General features: G+C 48.6%; 1 protein-coding gene across 2 annotated transcripts in view; it reads right to left on the reverse strand.

The window, feature by feature from the left end:
* Nucleotides 1-765: 765 nt before the first annotated feature.
* LOC119390606 (uncharacterized oxidoreductase MexAM1_META1p0182) overlaps nucleotides 766-18161 on the reverse strand; it is a 54890-nt gene continuing 37494 nt past the window's right edge. For both annotated transcript variants that reach the window (XM_049414876.1, XM_037658195.2), the window contains 4 exons: nucleotides 8439-8508; nucleotides 6138-6174; nucleotides 2880-2943; nucleotides 766-1136 (listed from right to left, as the gene is read on the reverse strand). In XM_049414876.1, the coding sequence (XP_049270833.1) occupies nucleotides 939-1136; nucleotides 2880-2943; nucleotides 6138-6174; nucleotides 8439-8508 (369 nt within the window). In that variant the 3' untranslated portion in view covers nucleotides 766-938. The remainder of the gene's footprint in view (nucleotides 1137-2879; nucleotides 2944-6137; nucleotides 6175-8438; nucleotides 8509-18161) is intronic.

Raw genomic sequence — 18161 nt, forward strand, 5'->3', positions numbered from 1 at the left:
CAACGCCTACATGTGGTCAGGCCTTAACAAGCTGGGCCAGTTGTTAGTGTGGATCTATCTTAAATACAGCGCGAAAATAGAGACGCAGATACAAATGAAGGTAAGTACAAGGACAAGAACTGGTACGTGGTCCGATACTTGCAGAAAAAAACATGCAGACACAGAAAGAAAAGGGACAGTAAGAATTCCGGTTTATAACGAAATTTATTATACATACGGAATGAATTTTATACAGAGTCAACATGCGCCAACAAACGCCGCAATAGGTAATTATCTTTTTGAAAAGGTATCTTCTGTGAATTACTGCTGAGTGACGTCATGCACGCGTCACATTCCCTGTTGCCGCGTGTGTCGGCGCATGTAAACTCTCTATCAAAACTCGTTCCTTCTGTCTAATAAATTGAGTTTAAGGACCAGCGTTTTTCCGTCCCTCTTTCTTTCCATGTATGTATGCATGCTCTTTTTGCTTTTTCGCACAAGCGCTGGAAATGCATCAAAATTCAATATTTCAACAAGCCGAGCAAACTGCCTTAAGTCCCGCGATGTAGTTCCGTGCTGATGACTTTCGCGAAGACATCAGAGCACCATGCCAGAGTCACAACGTGCACCTATTACATCGCGCGTGTTAACTGTGACCGGTAACGCCGTCCCAAGCTCACGAAAACGGGCAGGTTATTTCGCAAACAGAGGGTAAATACAGTACACGCTGCAGTTGTGCCTGTTTGCTACCGCGGGAAGTGATGAGACATCGCAAAGCCTACCATAATGATAAGCAGTTACGTAACCAGTGTACATTTATTAGCGCATACAAGTACTCTCGTTTTGCCTTCGAACAATATTGACAAAAATGCCTGCAAAACAAACGCAAGTGCAACTTTATCGACTTCTTCCTCGACCTCCTCCCGTTTACCGTGCATACATGATATTGCGACTGGCCATCACGCAGGCTTCTGGGGCAGTTGTGAAATACTCCGGCGGTTGAGACTGGACAAGAGTTGCATGCCGCCGTCGACGGGCATCGTGATGCCAGTGACGAAGGAGGCGTCGTCCGAGGCCAGGAAGGCGATGCAACGGGCTACCTCGTCCGCCGTCCCCGGTCTCCCCAAGGCGTGAGCGGTGCCGGTCAACTCCAGCGTCTGCACAAATGCGAGAGACACGTCACGAAGGTTTACGCGTACAGCTTGTCGAGAAGTAGCGAAACACTGAACCCAAGCGGGCTATGCCTAATCTTACCTTGAAGGGACACTAAAGAGCAAAACGATCGTGAAAGAGTAAAGTACTCTTTCACGATACCAAAAACACCGCGCTTGCTGCGAGAAGACGTTTAGTAAGCGAGAAAACGCGCAAAAACAAAATGTGGGTGGCGATGCCACCTTGAATTTTCCGCACCATTCGCCGTGACGTCACATGTTTTGACGGCGCCTACTAGGGACTACGTAGTTCCTAATCGGTAAAAATGAAGTACACTGTCCTCTGAGGGGGCCATAGACCTAACATAGCAAGTTTGGGGTAATTTTGTTCAGCCAATGGCGCCAAAATACGATAATTACACTTTGAAATGCGTGACGTCACGCAGGGATATTTCGGCGCGGAATTTAAAAATGAAACTTTGAATTTGATTTCTCCTCTATTAATGATGGTGAAATTAACGACATTAGAGTTCCCAGAGCACAATGTATTAATCTAAATCAATTCATTGTTTATCTTTAGTGTCCCTTTAAGAAGTGTAGCCCGGGGCCTCTATAAATATTTATGGGTGCTAATCGTGGTCCTTGCGGAAGCACAATAAAAAATTGAACAAAATCATTTCAGCTCGGTTGTGCGCGCGGAATATTGAGAATTCTATGCCCTCCCAGAAGGAATAATGTATCGGTGATAAGGGGAATTGCTTTCAAGTGTTCTATCCAACAAAATTGCTTTAAAACTGCTTTTATTGAGTGTAAGTGCGCTGCCGGTTCAATGAAGTGCAAAATAATGCTGGTGAAAATAAATAGCAAGCGAATACGAGATTTCCTGTGCATGAGCCTTAAATGCGGCATTCGTAGGGGCACAAATAAACTTCTTGGCGAGATTAAAGAATTCGTGCTCAAAGTATCTTTTCGGGCGTAAATAAACTCGTGGTTTCACCAGTAGTCGACAACCACTCGACGGTACTTAACTGCATCTATTGTGAACTGTGAAAGTGGACACACAGCGAAGGTACCAGTGCTGCTCTTGGAATGGCAAGAACCATCTACTGCGCGCTCATGTCGAATATTTCGCCATTTGTAGCGCACCTATGATGATTGGAGCTGTCTCTTGTGCATACAGTTTGTAGGCGGCTGCTGAAACGCTTCTAACCAAATGACTAAAGACAACTGTACCGTTGGAGGATTCAAAGGCGAGCTTTTGAGAGACCCGGAGCTCGACAATCTAGACATGAATAGACAAGCGTTGCAGTTGAGTGGTGCGCCAGTGTGAACATCCGCTTTTGCGTCTTAAAAGCAAAGGACCTGTAGAAACGGTCTTGCCTCGACACTTTTCCATATACGTGGCACTTTCCCTCTACTGCCCTGCGTAAAGGACGCCGACGAGTCGCCTTCTCCGAAACGACAGAAAAAATTACTTTGTGCTGCCGCTTGGTTGCTTCCGTATTCTATGCGTAGTTCGTTATGTAGTATGAACGAACACCAACTGTTCAGTAAGATTCGAACTACCTCTTCTCAAGTGTCCCTGCATTACTCGCGCTGTGGACGCAGCATGGCCACAACTAAAATTACGAAAAAACGCAACAGTAATTCACGATATCCCGTTCAGCAAATGCTTTTTACACAATCTCTGGTGCCAAGTGCGCCACCCTTACCAGTGCAGTTAGAAAAATGATCGCTTTTGATACTCACCCGCATGTGATCTTCCAAGGAGACCCCAGGATGTTTTGCTATGGGCGTTTTGATGACCGCTGGGCTGGATAGGGCAAAACAATACGATATGAAGCCTTACTTTCAGAGTAATGTTAAAATCGAACAGATAGCCGCTGGTCGTCAGGTGGTTGCGAATGCGCGGAACCACCTACAGCGTTACGCTGGGATGCAGGGGTGAAACTTGCGGGGAATCCTATGGCTTTATGGCTCAGTAAGGTTGGTAAGGTCACTATTTGCTAAAAAAAAACGCCTTTTTTAGACAAGCTTATATACAGGCCTGTGCAGAAGTACCTGGGCGAAGGCTGTCTTATCGAAAGCCTATGTGTCCGTGGACGCTAGTACAAGTATACGCTAAATGTAAAATTTTATTTGACATACTACCATGTCATGGCGTTGTGAAATTGGCATGTTATGTTGATGAAAAGTCGTTATGCATGCTTGTCAAAGAGCCAAGGAAGTAAAGAAAAGAAACATTATTCAGGACCATCCTTGTGCCTTCACCGCTGCACAAATTGCAACACACACACACACACACACACACACACACACACACACACACGCACACGCACACGCACACGCACACGCACACACACACACACACAGACAGAGAGAGAGAGAGAGAACATTTATACACCGAAAAAATGTAAATGAAAATGCTCAGAATTTTTCAATGGCGAGACGTAACCTCTGGGCCTTCACTGCAGAAGCCCGATGCTCTAACCATTAGACCAGTGGCGTATACCTCATCAGGCGGAATAGAATATCTTTCAAATGTGATTTTAAAATGTCAAATGACATTTGAAAAAGCACGCTGATGCCTTCTTCAAGAATTCCTTCGTGCAAGGCAGCATGTTGAGACTCTTGTGCATTTTCACAACGCTGACGGAGTGTTGTAGGGCTGCCGTTCAATACAATGCGTGTGCATGCAAGTACTTAAAGGACCACTTCATACGCGACACTGCTATGCAAACCGACTTTGACAGTTGTTAATAAATTGTTTATGTTGTCATTTTCTTCTTCCCAAAGTCATACTGAATGGAAAGAAAAACGGTAAGGTTTCACTGAGATTTCGGCGCAACTAATCAACCAACACGTGCAAAAAGTGTAATTTTGCATTAAAATTATCCTCGAATGTGGTACTGAGCTTAGTTATATGCGTATTTGGATTCGATTTTATTCCTTTCAACACTCTTTGATTTCTCGGCTCGCTCGCAGTTCCATATCAGATTAATCTATACCAACTCGTCCAGCTTTGAACTGTAGTATATACGAATAACTTCAGGAGTACGCTTAACTGGGCTGGTTGGTACATGATTAAGAAGAGAGCAAACAGCGCTAAACACGGGACGGAGACGAAGAACGACAGACGCAAGCGCTGATAGACACAAGCGCATCAGCGCTTGTGTCTTACGTTCTTCTTCTCCGTCCCGCGTTTAGCGCTGTTTGCTCTCTTCTTAATCATGTACCAACCAGCCCAGTTAAGCGCACTCCTGCAGTTCACTTCCAGTTCATCGGGCTCTTTTCTGTTTCCCCACCTTCTGAAGTCATCAGTTAGTTGTGTGAGCTTGCTCGCCGCCGCGACGTGTAAGGCAGGCACGGCTGTACACCTTTTCACTAAAGAATTCCTACGTGCTTCAGCGCTTGTGTCTGTCGTTCTTCTCCGTCCCGTGCTTATCGCTGTTCGCTCTCTTCTTAAGCGCACAACTTAGTTGAAGCTATTCCGAAGTCAAGCCCACAAATATATGCCGATGTGTTCGATAGGCTACGACATCTACAGAGTTCCGAATAGCCTTCTGACGGTCACTGAACTTTCAACTATCCAATTATTAGCTTGTTTCTTTGCACAACAAAATCTACAGAGAATCACGCGCGGACTCGCCTGCAGCAATTGCTTAAGGCCGGGAAGAAACCGACATACGTGAATGAATATCGGCCATTGCCCAGTCAGCCGCTTTGGCAAGAATGAGGAACGACACAGATATGCCCAGAGGGGCGACATTGCAACATGCGCATTTATTGTGTGGGCGGCGCCTCTGTAAGTAGTTCATTGCTCACTGATCGCGAAGCCGATTCAACGCCTCCTTCAAGTGGCTTGTGAACAGACTTCGTATAACGCATGGAAAAATAAAATTATGCAGCTACTTTTACGTGCCGAATTCATAGTACAATCATTGCGCAAGCTGTAGTTGTGGTTGCGGGTGTACTTGAATTAAAAAGTGCGCTTTGGCGTGCACCGAACGAACTGTAAAGGGCCGATTTCGCTTTCCCACGCAATCTGAATCCGGTCGCCGCGACAGATTTTTGCTCGTATCGTTCTGGTGACTCTGTGCTTAGTGGCGCTATGTTGTAGTACAGTGGATACGAAGGGATGTTCATACGTCAGAGATGACGTCACTTGATGCCCTGACGAGGAATAACAACTCTTGGCGAAAGCTTGCGGTATAGGTATCCCCCGTTTGAATACTGTTGTATGTTGCAGTCATCTCTCTACTTGCGATCCTTTTGCTTTCTTTAATACTAGAATCCCAGATCTACCAAGCGTCTGTCGCAATCTCGTATCTTCGTCCAGTGTGTCGCTTGAGGATGATGCAGGCAAAACTGTGCGCAATGCAGTTAAGGCTACCGAAATTGGTGGTAGACTTTACGTTTAATTTTGCTTGTTTTCTCGGAGACCCCACGACGGATATTACGTAAGAAGTGGATTATTAAAAGAAGTAAGTTTCCAGGCAGACTCGGAGTTCTCTGGCAGTCAGCATGTTTTTGGATCTGCTAAGATAGCCATTCTTGTTTTTGACAGTTTGAGGTGCGAAATAACTTCAACATGCGGTATCCAGCCAGACACAAAATTCGTACAGGAGCGACACCTCCCCACTAGTTTCCGGGTAAACATTTCCGCAGTTCCGCCGCAACAGTGTAGAGGTGCGGGATAGCATTGACACGCGAGAAAATAACTTGGATACGCTTAAATGTGCCACATCTGGCTGGCTCGCGTAGTCACCTCCAAACAAATATTCGCGTGCACCTAAGTATAGCGTCATAATTGAATCTGCTTAAAGGTGTTTTGCCACAGGTAGCTTGGGGGTCTCGGGGGGGAGTGCATGAATCATTCCCTAAAAAGGTGTAGGTTGAATGCAAATTCAAAACTTGGACACTGCTATGCTCGCGCAGCCCATAAAAAAACAGAGATGATATCATTATGCTAAGACGATATTAAGAAGCAAGGTACATTTAACTTACGTTACAGTGTTGACGCGCACCCCGAACGGAGCATTCTCTGAAAGAAAAAAAAAACAAGCGAATGAATTGCCAGAAAACGCACACAATCAAAACACTGTGAATGAAGTCCGAGTACACTGCGTGACAGTCCCCAATTACAGCCCAGAGACACGCCGAGCTGTGTGCGAAAATCCTTCTGCAACCTTTATTGCCGCTCAGCGCTATCCCGTCTGAACATGGCGTATATAGAACAGTCCGAAACCAGTTAAGCCTCAACTCCAATACTATTCTCCTTCCTCTTCCTGTCCGCGCCACGCACAATTTCCAACAAGCTGGTTTAAAAAAAGCATCCTTTAGAAGCTTGCTGATCAGAGCATTTGATCCTTGCACCTACACCGTGCGCAATTTGTTCGCAAGCCTAAACTGTATCACTCACATGTCTGCGGATGCGTGGACGTCTCCAAAAACGCGACACAACCTGCGACCTACCTCTGGTTTCAAGGCTTTAGCATTTCTATATGTATCTGGATAAGTGCACCGTAGTGCCTTTTAGCAGCAAGTTCATGACATAGTACCGCATCTGCGTTGACGAAAAAAAAGGACTTTGTATACCAGACCTCGCCGATTCTTGAGCGTTATTTCTTGGAGTGCCCACATTTACAACCTGAAGAGCAGGCTCAGCTCTATTGCACGCATACTGAGGCTTCTCAGAAGTAAAAGCTGGCCCCATCCGTGTCGTTGTTCCATCACCTATACAGGACACTCTTGAGATATATGCGACATAGTGCGCCTTCCAACGCTGGGAAAAGCGACATCTGTGCACTACAGATGATTCAAGGCCAAGTCCATCGTATTCTTCTGCGGCAACCATGGTGTGTGTCAACGGTAACAACAATTCCCATAACCAACTATCACTGATTTATGACATACATGTTTGTCAATGTGCTCAGTGCTGACATTCGCCGCACAAGTAGAGTTCCCGCCCACCATCTCACAATCTTGTCAGAAAAAAGAGCGAGGGCAGAGCTTTTCAATGTCGCGGCTGAACAGCTTTCTGTCTCTCTGAGATAAGCGCTCGCAACGAGCGCACTATCTAGTGTTTGGTCCCTGAAAAACTCTTCTGCGCACCTCAATGTTTACGAAATTAAAAAAAAAGCTCGCCATACTCTACAGCTCTCAAGCACGTTACATTGTACATTTGGCATACGTCGTGCGATAACCAAATCCGCGTTTAAACGGACACGCGGTCACTCGAAGACCGACGGGCGTCTTTCTTATACCCTCTCAATCGATCGTGGTCAATAGAGGCCCTTGCATGTCACCTACGGACATCTTGCGACACCCACCGGATCCGAACTCAGTATTGTTCCAACCGCAGTGGACCTTACTGAGCGACCTCGCCGATGATGCTGCCAGATGTGCCCACGATCAAGCATTAAGTGCTGAAACTGCTTATCCTTCATCAAAAGTGGAAGCTAAAAAGGAACTTCGCCACATCACGCATAATGTCACGCTAAGTCAGCTGAATATACTACTATGCTCTGACCGCAGATTATACAACTCCGATTAACGCGGCGGCCTCCAACAAGCATTTCTCATTGTGAAGATAAAATACTATGCCGTCTGCGCGTGGTCGCAGCGTTCAGCAACTCGTAAAGATATGACACTGAAATGGCCGGCTTGCATATTCTGAATTTTCTTTCTCACCAACGTGCGCTAGCTGAAAATACTATCGATCACATCTAGCGCCACGATTCACAAATTGACAAACAACGCCACAATATTCGGAATGTCTTGAGCGGTCTTGATGACAGGCCTTTTACGGCGGAAATGATCTTGGGAGATGGGCATAACAGCTCATCGGCGCGGAAGCCCATGCGAGCTCTGATCACTTGTAGCGGAGCTAAGCTGTGCTTGCGTATTCTGAATTTTCTTTCTCTCCCGCTCTGCTTTAGCACCCCATTCTCCTCGGCACGTGTACGATAGCAAACTGGAGCAACACTAATTACCTTTCCTGCCTTTCCTACATTCTTCCTACCCTTCGCGCGGTTCTCACCGTTTTAGTGAGATAAGTAATTCAACTGATATCGTTAGATGTTTTCAGAATTTTGCGAACACGTACACATGCCTGCTAGGGCGAAGACCGACATAATCATTTATCTTTTATATGCTAACGAGCTTCTCTAGCTGTCCAATCAAGCTTGTAATTTGTCAGTGCAAAGCGTTTCAATTCTGAGCCTCGGCTTACGAAGTGCGTTGAAGCAACTACACCGGTTCCCCTCACAGTGCAGGCGTGCAGTCTAGAACAGTTAGTTCACTTACCCAGTGCCGCGCATCGTGACAGGTGATCTAGTGCTGCTTTAGCCACGCAGTAAGGAGTTGCAGTGTTCACCTGCGTGGAGGGGAGGTGAAAAGTCAATGTGCGAAAGCATTTATGCGGAGAAAAACTTAGAAAATAGCGGTTCTCAAGGAAAAGAAGTGCATATCTTGAGTCAGTTTGGGAAAACACTAAATCCCTGCTTGAATGCCATCCAAACCGTACAGCAGGGAGTTACTTCGAGCCGCAAACTGTTTCACAGGAATTTCTGGATTGGAATATTTCGTGTGAGTCGCGTATTTAATAAAAATGTCCTTACTGGATTGAAACTGCTGATAACTCGTACCTGAAGTTACGAAATCACAAGGCAAATTGCAGAGCACCGATTATGTGAAATATTGGCGTTAAAGGGCTCCCTGATTGAAACAGCTAATTTTACGCTAACGGACTCATGAGTCGACTCACTCAGGCTCTCTCAGACTAGGGTCAAGTCGTGAGTGCTAGTCTTGGTGAGTCCGGTTGAGTAATACGTCGGTGAGATTGAGTCCGAGTGAGTCGTGTTGAGAAAAACTTTAGTGAGTCTGAGTCCGAGTAAGTCTGGTTGCGGGAAATATTGGTGAGGTCGAGTACGAGTGAGCTCCAATTTTTTCCCACCTATGATTGCTATACATGCTATGTTGTTTAATAATCGTGTGATGTGCACACACACACACACACACACACACACACACACACACACATATATATATATATATATATATATATATATATATATATATATATATATATATATATATATATATATATATATATATATATATATATATATATATGTATATATTGTCACGTGGTTTATTCACGTACAGACGCGAAGGAACGATGAGGAACGTCGAGGGTCCAAAATCCAAGCAAGCGCAAGCTCGGGTCGCGTGGCTACCACTCACGATGTGGCTTGCTTTCTTGGCTGCTTCGTCGTCGTCTCGTACTCTTCACTACATTGGCCCCTGGTGAATAGCGGAGCCATCCTGGCGACCTAAGGCGTTGTCAGTATAGCGGGGTCGTAATAGGGCTTCAGGCGGCTGACATGAACGATTTCCCGACCACGACGACGTAAATCGTGGGATGCTGTCAGAGGCTCAACCTCATAATTGACAGGAGACGTGCGAGAAAGAATGCGGTAGGGCCCCTGATATCGGGCACGTAATTTCGAGGAAAGGCCAGGAGTGCTCGATGGGATCCAGAGCCAAACGAGGTCACCAGTCGTGAAAGTAGAGAGAGGTCGGTCGGTGTCGTGCCGTAGCTTTTGGTGGCCTTGGTCCTCGGTGGTCAGCGAACGGGCTAATTGTCTGCAATCTTCGGCGTATCTGGCAACGTCAGAAATCGCAGTATATTCAGACGAGTCCGGCGTATAGGGAAGCATAGTGTCCAGCGTGCAGGACGGGTCGCGTCCGTATAAAAGAAAGAAAGGTGAGAAACCGGTGGTCGCGTGCGTTGCGGTGTTGTACGCGTACGTGACGAACGGCAAGACGGTGTCCCAGTTGGTCTGGTCTGATGCCGTGTACATTGTCAACATATCACCGAGTGTGCGATTAAATCGTTCCGTGAGGCCATTCGTCTGCGGATGATATGCGGTGGTCATTCGATGAACGATGTTGCACTGGACGAGCAAGGCCTGAATAGCGTCAGACAGGAAAACACGCCCTCTGTCGCTCAAAAGTTCACGGGGAGCACCGTGGCGAAGGACAAAGTTGCGTAAGATAAAAAACGCAACCTCTCTTGCGGTAGCCGTTGGAAGTGCTGCAGTCTCTGCGTAACGGGTGAGGTGGTCCACGCCAACAATGATCCACCGATTCCCAGAGGAAGTCGGGGGAAGCGGGCCATATAAGTCGATGCCGACGCGGTCGAATGGACGTCCCGGACAAGGTAGAGGCTGAAGTGGACCGGCTGGGCGTTGAGGTGGAGCTTTACGCTGCTGACAAGCAGTACAAGCACGTACGTACTTGCGCACGAACGTGTACATGCCGCGCCAGTAGTATCGCTGACGCAAGCGGTTGTAAGTCTTCAGAGCGCCAGCGTGAGCGCTTTGCAGGTCGTTGTGAAAAGCAGTGCAGACTTCTGTGCGCATGTGGCGCGGGATCACTAGCAACCACCTCCGACCGTCAGGTGCGTAATTACGCCGATAGAGGAGGCCGTCGCGGAGTGCGAAATGCGTGGCTTGACGACGGAGAGTTCTTGACGCTGGATGAACCAATGAACCAGTCAGAAAGTCGACGAGTTCGGAGATCCACGCATCCTTGCGTTGCTCCGACGGCATGTCTGCGAAGTCAAGGGGCGTCAAGACAGCTGACGTGTCTGACGGCGAAGCTGTGTCAGACGGTAACGGTGAGCGGGATAGCGCATCAGCGTCCGAGTGCTTGCGGCCGGATCTGTACACAACACGAATGTCGTATTCCTGCAGCCGAAGCGCCCAACGACCGAGGCGGCCTGAAGGATCTTTCAGAGATGAGAGCCAACAGAGCGCGTGATGGTCCGTGACTACCTCGAAGGGGCGGCCATAAAGGTGCGGACGGAACTTGGTCAAAGCCCAGATTATGGCGAGGCACTCTTTTTCAGTGACTGAGTAGTTGCACTCCGCTTTCTTCAGGGTTCGACTCGCGTAAGCAACAACGTACTCGTCGTATCCTGGTTTTCGTTGAGCCAGTACAGCACCAAGACCGACACCGCTGGCGTCAGTATGGACCTCCGTAGGCACATTAGGGTCAATGTGACGGAGTATCGGAGGTGACGTTAATAAGCGCCGTAGCGTCATGAAAGCTTCATCGCACTCTGGTGACCAAGCCGACAGGCCGTTAGAGGCTGTCAGTAGGTTGGTAAGAGGTGCGATGATAGAAGCGAAGTCGCGCACAAATCGACGAAAATATGAGCACAGCCCAATAAAGCTTCGGAGCGTCTTGATGGAATTGGGCTTGGGGTACTCGGCCACGGCACGAAGTTTAGCGGGATCCGGAAGAACGCCTTCCTTGCAGACGACGTGACCTAGTATGGTGAGTTGGCGCGCAGCAAAATGGCACTTCTTGATGTTAAGTTGAAGGCCAGCAGAGGCGAGGCACGTGAGAATAGCGCGAAGACGAACTAGATGAGTCGGAAAATCGCGGGAAAATACAACAATGTCGTCAAGGTAGCACAGGCAGGTATTCGACCTGTGGCCACGAAGGATGTTATCCATCATTCGTTCGAAGGTAGCTGGGGCGTTGCAGAGTCCGAAGGGCATCACCTTGAACTCATAAAGCCCATCGGGAGTAACGAACGCAGTCTTCGGGCGGTCAGGGTCAGCGAGTGGAACTTGCCAATAGCCCGATCGTAAATCCAAGGACGAGAAATATTCTGCTCCTTGCAAGCAATCGAGGGCATCGTCGATGCGTGGCAACGGGTATACATCCTTCCGAGTTATCTTATTCAGGCGGCGGTAGTCGACGCAGAATCTGATAGAGCCATCCTTTTTGCGCACAAGCACGACAGGGGACGACCAGGGGCTCTCGGATGGCTGAATGACTCCGCGCGTGAGCATATCATCGACTTGTTCATTGATAACACGGCGCTCTTCCGCCGAAACGCGATATGGTCGTTGGCGTAAAGGGGCATGACCACCGGTGTCGATGTGGTGCGTGACGCTCGTTGTGCGACCCAGAGATGGCTGACCGCAGTCGAAGGATGAGCGGAACTCTTCTAGAAGGGCCAATAGTTCGCGTCGATGGTCCAATGATAGATCCGGGGACACAGAAGGGTGAAAAATGTCTGACTTCGGAGGTGCCGCAACAGGGGCTGTCATGGCATTCAGCTGGTGGTGAAGTGGGGCTTCAGCGAACTCCAGAAAGCGAAGCAGGTCAACGGCATGTATGCTTCCCAAACATTCCCCGCGAAGTAGACGAACGGACGAGGTGCGCAAGTTGGCAATCGGCATGATGGTAGCGCCGGATTCGACGGTGAGTACGGCAAACGGCAGTCGTAGGGCGTGGCGGCGGAGAAACAGCTCTGACGGGGCGAACAGGACAGCGCCGTCAGGGGCGGCCGGACAAGTCAAGGCGACAAGGGTGGACGTGTTTGGTGCTACGTCAGCGTCGGCAGCAATGACAAGTTTACATGCGTCAGATATGGTAGGCCCCGAAACAGAAGATTGCAGCGGCGTAAGGGCGACTTCTGCTCGGGCGCAATCTATGATGGCGCGATGACGTGAAAGGAAGTCCCAGCCGAGGATAACGTCGTGAGAGCAGGACGGCAGCACGAAAAACTCAATGACGTAAAGTTCGCCTTGAATATTAACGCGCGCGGTGCACACGGCTGAAGGTGCTATGAACTGCGAGTTCGCAGTGCGGAGCATGAGTCCTGAGAGCGACGTGGTCACTTTTTTTAACTGGCGGCAGAGGCTCTCGCAGATTACGGAAACGGCGGCCCCGGTATCAATTAGCGCTTGGGCCGTGGTCCCTTCAACATTGACGTCGATAACGTTTTGCGGCGAAAAAGACGGAGGCCTTGGGCAGTTCGCTTCGCATGCAGTTCTTGCCTCCGGAACTGCAGCGATCAGTTTCCCTCTTGCGCAGCAGGTCGGCGACGCATAGGTGACAGGGATCGTCGTCGAGGGGACGGTGACCGGTGGGTCTCGTTGGGTCGTTGATCACGGGCATACTCCGGTGGCGACCGGGACGACGACGCGACCGGCCTGCCGTCGGCGTCGAAGTGAGGAGGGGCGTAGTTTGGGGGCGACCTGGACGACGACGCAACTGGCATGCCCACGGCGTCGAATGTTGGAGGAACCAGGCGACAATGGCGAGCGACGTGGCCGGCGAGGCCACAGGAGAAACAGATGGGCCGATTGTCCGGGGTTCGCCACGCGTCGGAGCGGCGGAAAGACGGAGCCGAGGGGTGTGGGATGGGCGGCGACGAAGCATACGCGGATGTTGGCAAGACACGGGGCGGCGTAAGTGGCCGAGGTGGAGCGTAAGGCATAGATTGGTGATACGCGGTGGTCGCCAAGGCATGGGACGGCATCAGTGGTCGAGGTGGAGCAGAGGGCATAGGCTGTTGAGAGGGCCGAGCAGCAACGGCGGCGTAGGTAAGCGGCGCAGTGACGGGCGGTTGTTGGAACATGGGTGGGAGAGCCTCAGAAACTTGCGTCCGAATGGCTTGTTGAATGCCCGGAGCCAGAGGATGCGCCGGCTCGTGAATGAGCGGCAGTAAGGACAGCTGGCGTGCGACTTCTTCACGGATGAAGTCTTTGATCGTGGGCTAGAGAGTCGGCTGAGTGGCCGGAGGGACAGCTAGCTGCAAGCTGGAGAGCGTGTCGGGGGTCGGGAGGGCCTGACGGGCGATCGCGCGCTGCCTGCGCAATTCGTCGAAACTCTGACAGAGGGAAACTAGCGCAGCGATTGTGGTGGGATTCCGCGCGAGCAGCAGCTGGAAGGCGCCGTCCTCGATGCCCTTCAAGATGTGGTTGATTTTGGCCTCCTCAGGCATAGCGGGGTCGACGCGGGTGCACAAATGGAGGACATCCTCGATGTAATCCGTGTAGGTCTCACCCGGTTGTTGTGCACGCTGACGCAAGCGCTGCTCGGCGAGAAGCTTGCGAGCCGCAGGCCGTCCAAAGACGTCCTTGATAGCAGTCTTGAAAGCTGACCAAGATGGAAGCTCGGCCTCGTGGTTGTGATACCACAGTTGGGCTATGTCGGCAAGGTAGAATTGCACATACCCAAGCTTCATTGGATCGTCCCATCTGTTGCTGGCGCCGACTTTGTCATACCTCGACAGCCACTCGTCCACGTCCGATTCACCGGAGCCCGAGAAGATGGGGGGGTCCCGCTGAGGATACACGGCGCCACAAGTGACGTGGACAGCCGAAGGGCCAGGCTGGGAAGGAGTCTCGGTGGCCATGTTGGTATCACGAAGGGGGGGAAGCTTACGGGAGCGAAGATCCAGGGTCGTAAGGGAAACCCACGTACCTCCACCAAATGTCACGTGGTTTATTCACGTACAGACGTGAAGGAACGATGAGGAACGTCGAGGAACGTCGAGGGTCCAAAATCCAAGCAAGCGCAAGCTCGGGTCGCGTGGCTACCACTCACGATGTGGCTTGCTTTCTTGGCTGCTTCGTCGTCGTCTCGTACTCTTCACTACAATATATATATATATATATATATATATATATATATATATATATATAGCTGTGTACGAAAGTTATATTCTGAATGTAAGGGGACCTTAAGTGATTTTCATTAAAGGTACACTACGGAAAAAATCTATCACTTAATATTACATTAGCCCTGCACAGCCCTAAAAGTTCCACGATTGTGACAAGATGCGCAGTAAGCCACAAAAGCGCACAACGATGACAGCTGCGACGCTGCCTACAAGTTCTGCCACCACCTTGCCGAGACGTCGCAAGCTTTCGCAGCGTCTGCTATAGCCATGAAATTATTGATGTGTGAAAACCGCATAAATTGCGCTCTAAGGGAGTCAAACGATCTCGGCGTGGCAAGGTTCGGAAACGTTAATTCTGCCAATGTGGCCAAGATAGGAAAAATAAATTACCTCATATTTGTGACGTCACAATGAATCACCAGTGAAGCCGTTTCAGCACGACACACTAAAAATGAGAATCTGGTGTCCATTTACGTTTTCTAAATATGAACACGACAGTTCTCCAAGAGAATTTATTAGGGGTGTGCGAATATTCGAAAGTTTCGAATATTCGTCGAATATTACATTCGAAATATTCGTATTCGATTCGAAAATCGTGTATTCGAAAAGTTTCGAATATTCGATAACTTCGAATATGCGAAAAATTCGAATATGCGATTCGATTATCATGCATAAAATAACTCGTCCTCCACATTTCTGCTGCGTTCGTATAGCTAAAAACGTTGCCGAGAGGAGCGATAAACATCGTAAGTACACGGAGGCACGATATCTGCCTGCGACGAGCGCCCCAATACGTATGATTTATTGCTGGTGCATTTCCGACGTGCAGCGCTGTTGGCGATCATGTAACCGTGCATTTTCAATATTATGCGGCCGTAACGTGCCGCACTACCACTCGTTCACTATGCGGGACCACTTCTGAAGAAAGACAGTGACCCACGTGACTGGTGGCGGACTGTTCAGATACCCCAGTCTGACCAAGCGAGCGTGCCTTTTCAGTGGCAGGGGGGGAGGGGGGGGGGGAGGGTGTCTCCGTTACAAGGGAGCGCCTGCTGCCTGATCATGTGGAGCAACTCATATTCCTTCATGATAACATCTAGCCATTACTTTCATTGTGCCGTGATATTTGCTTGTGTTGTGATGTGCATTGTGCTAGCTTGGACATTGTGTTCTGGAGATAGCAGTGTATGTTGTGTTGCCAGTCAGGCTGTTAATGTTTTTTTTGTTTTTTTTTTAAATAGCTACATGGTAAATAAAATATTGGTACTGTTGAGGCATTTTTCCTTCGATATTCGATATTCGATTCGATATTCGAAGGTGGGTATTCGTATTCGATTCGTATTCGAAAAATTTGATATTCGCACACCCCTAGAATTTATCACTCTAATATTACTTAGTGTTTCACTTGGTGTTCCCACAAAGCTCCCGAAAACGTGAATACGCACAGTGTATTTTGTAGCTGTCCGTACCTATTTATGCAAACGAGATTCTAGCGATTATTCTTCGGACAGCTCAGAAGGAATAGATTGAAGTCAGGCATACGGTGCCGGATCTCTGCAATGCACTTATAATCTTTGACAAATCTCGATAACCAAATCTCCATAACCAGCATTTAGATTACCGTTCAATAATGAACGGCAATCTAAATGCTATTTACAAAGGGCTGCTGCTCGTTACTCCTATAAAACTAGCTCGTTTCTTTTTCATCAAAAAGAGGCAGAATCACTTTGTCGCGTATTCTATCGTGAACTATAATCTTAAACTCATTTTTATAATCTGGGGTACAAACATGGGCGGAACAATACTGTGATCATTCAGCTCCAGGTTTACACCTATTAAACTCGCTGAAAGGTGATGGAGCTCTCCTACGTCGCAACCTTTTTTTTTTAACACAAACTTTTATGCAGGATTGCACGGATAATTTACTCACGTCATGTCCGTCACGGAAACGACGTCATTAAAGGAAAAGCGGGAAGACCAGAAAAAAATTCGAAAATTCGTTGGCTAAGTTACCCGACCGGGCAATCGAACCTCCGGCACCATCGCTCACTACCATAGAAATGGCCAGTACGCCACGAGTGCAATGCGGCTCCTTGGTGCGAATGCGCTATAATGATTCCCACAACTGACATGCACAGACGGTGTCATCTGGGAGCAGTGCATTTAAGCACAGAGCCGAAGCGCTGTACAGCCGTGTCTGCGTTGGACCACTGAGACTAGGGTGGCCCAGCGAGACACGCCAGTCTCAAGCACATTGCTTCATGCGTTCGAGGCGCGCACTGCCTTTCGCATTCGTGAATTAAGCTGAGCGCGTCGCAACATACCCGCCTGCCGAAGACACCACGGAGTCGGACCAATATACTCGGCGGAAAGGTGGAATATTGGCCCTGTAGCAACACACGATACGTAAATTGCACTTATTCACATGCAACAGAGATGCAACTAACTCTTCGGAGACAGGTTCCACTTTTGTGTTATGAACGAATCCGATGAAAGAGGTATCAGCTGTGATTTTTTTCCGCCTTTCTCAAAAAGACAAAAATTATAAACTTTTCGCGAGGTAATAAATAATTATCCCTCGTGCACAACCGCCCTTAGACCGAACCTCCACTGCCTGACATACTACCTACGTCATCTGAGGCAGTTACTGAATTGAAACAAGGTTTGGATTAACGCGGCAACTAAGCTCAAATTACTGGACAAACGTTGGTCTAGCAACGAAGGGGGGGGGGGGTCAAAGCTAGCATTAAATGTGTATATATATTTGCCCACGCGTGCATACAAACGTACGAAGAACATACCTTAAGGGTAGTTGAAGCTGCTCCGAAAAAAATGTCTAGCCACGCCCCTGTGTTCCAGTAATGCGTAACGGTGGTCTTTGAGTAAGTGCGTAACGCAACGTACAGTGACGTTTTCGTACATATTATTGCAGTCCCTGTAAGGCACAAGGGATAATTGGAGACGTGCATGCGAAATCGCACTTCTATAATAATATCTGGGGTTTAACGTCCCAAAACCAAGATATGATTATGAGAGACGCCGTAGTGGAGGGCTCCAGAAATTTCGACCACCTGGGGATCTTTAACGTGCACCTAAATCTAAGTACACGGGCCTCAAACATTTTCGCCTCCATCGAAAATGCAGCCGCCGCGGCCGGGATTCGATCCCTCGAAATCGCACTTCACACGGCGGACTGCAACAAACTGAGCCGCCGCATTGAAATTTGCGTCTCAGTTTGAATGAGCGCCAAGAAGACAAGAGTGAGCACCACGCTGTAATGATTACGATGTAATGATAGAGCGCTCTCCAAACGAAAGTGCACTACGTTGGTCGATAATTCCGCACGACATTAAGAATAACATATATACAAATTAATGGAGAACCACGTCGCCAGTGAGCTGTTTCAAATGAACCAGCATAGTGTGTCACTTTTTTCGCGACATTGAAGCAGTTTCAAATGAGCCAGCAAAGTCTTAGTCACTATTTTCCCGACATGGAAGCTGTTTCAAATGAACCAGCATAGCGTTAGTCACTAT

Source organism: Rhipicephalus sanguineus, chromosome 4 (genome assembly GCF_013339695.2).
Source record: "Rhipicephalus sanguineus isolate Rsan-2018 chromosome 4, BIME_Rsan_1.4, whole genome shotgun sequence".
Lineage (NCBI taxonomy): Eukaryota > Metazoa > Arthropoda > Arachnida > Ixodida > Ixodidae > Rhipicephalus > Rhipicephalus sanguineus.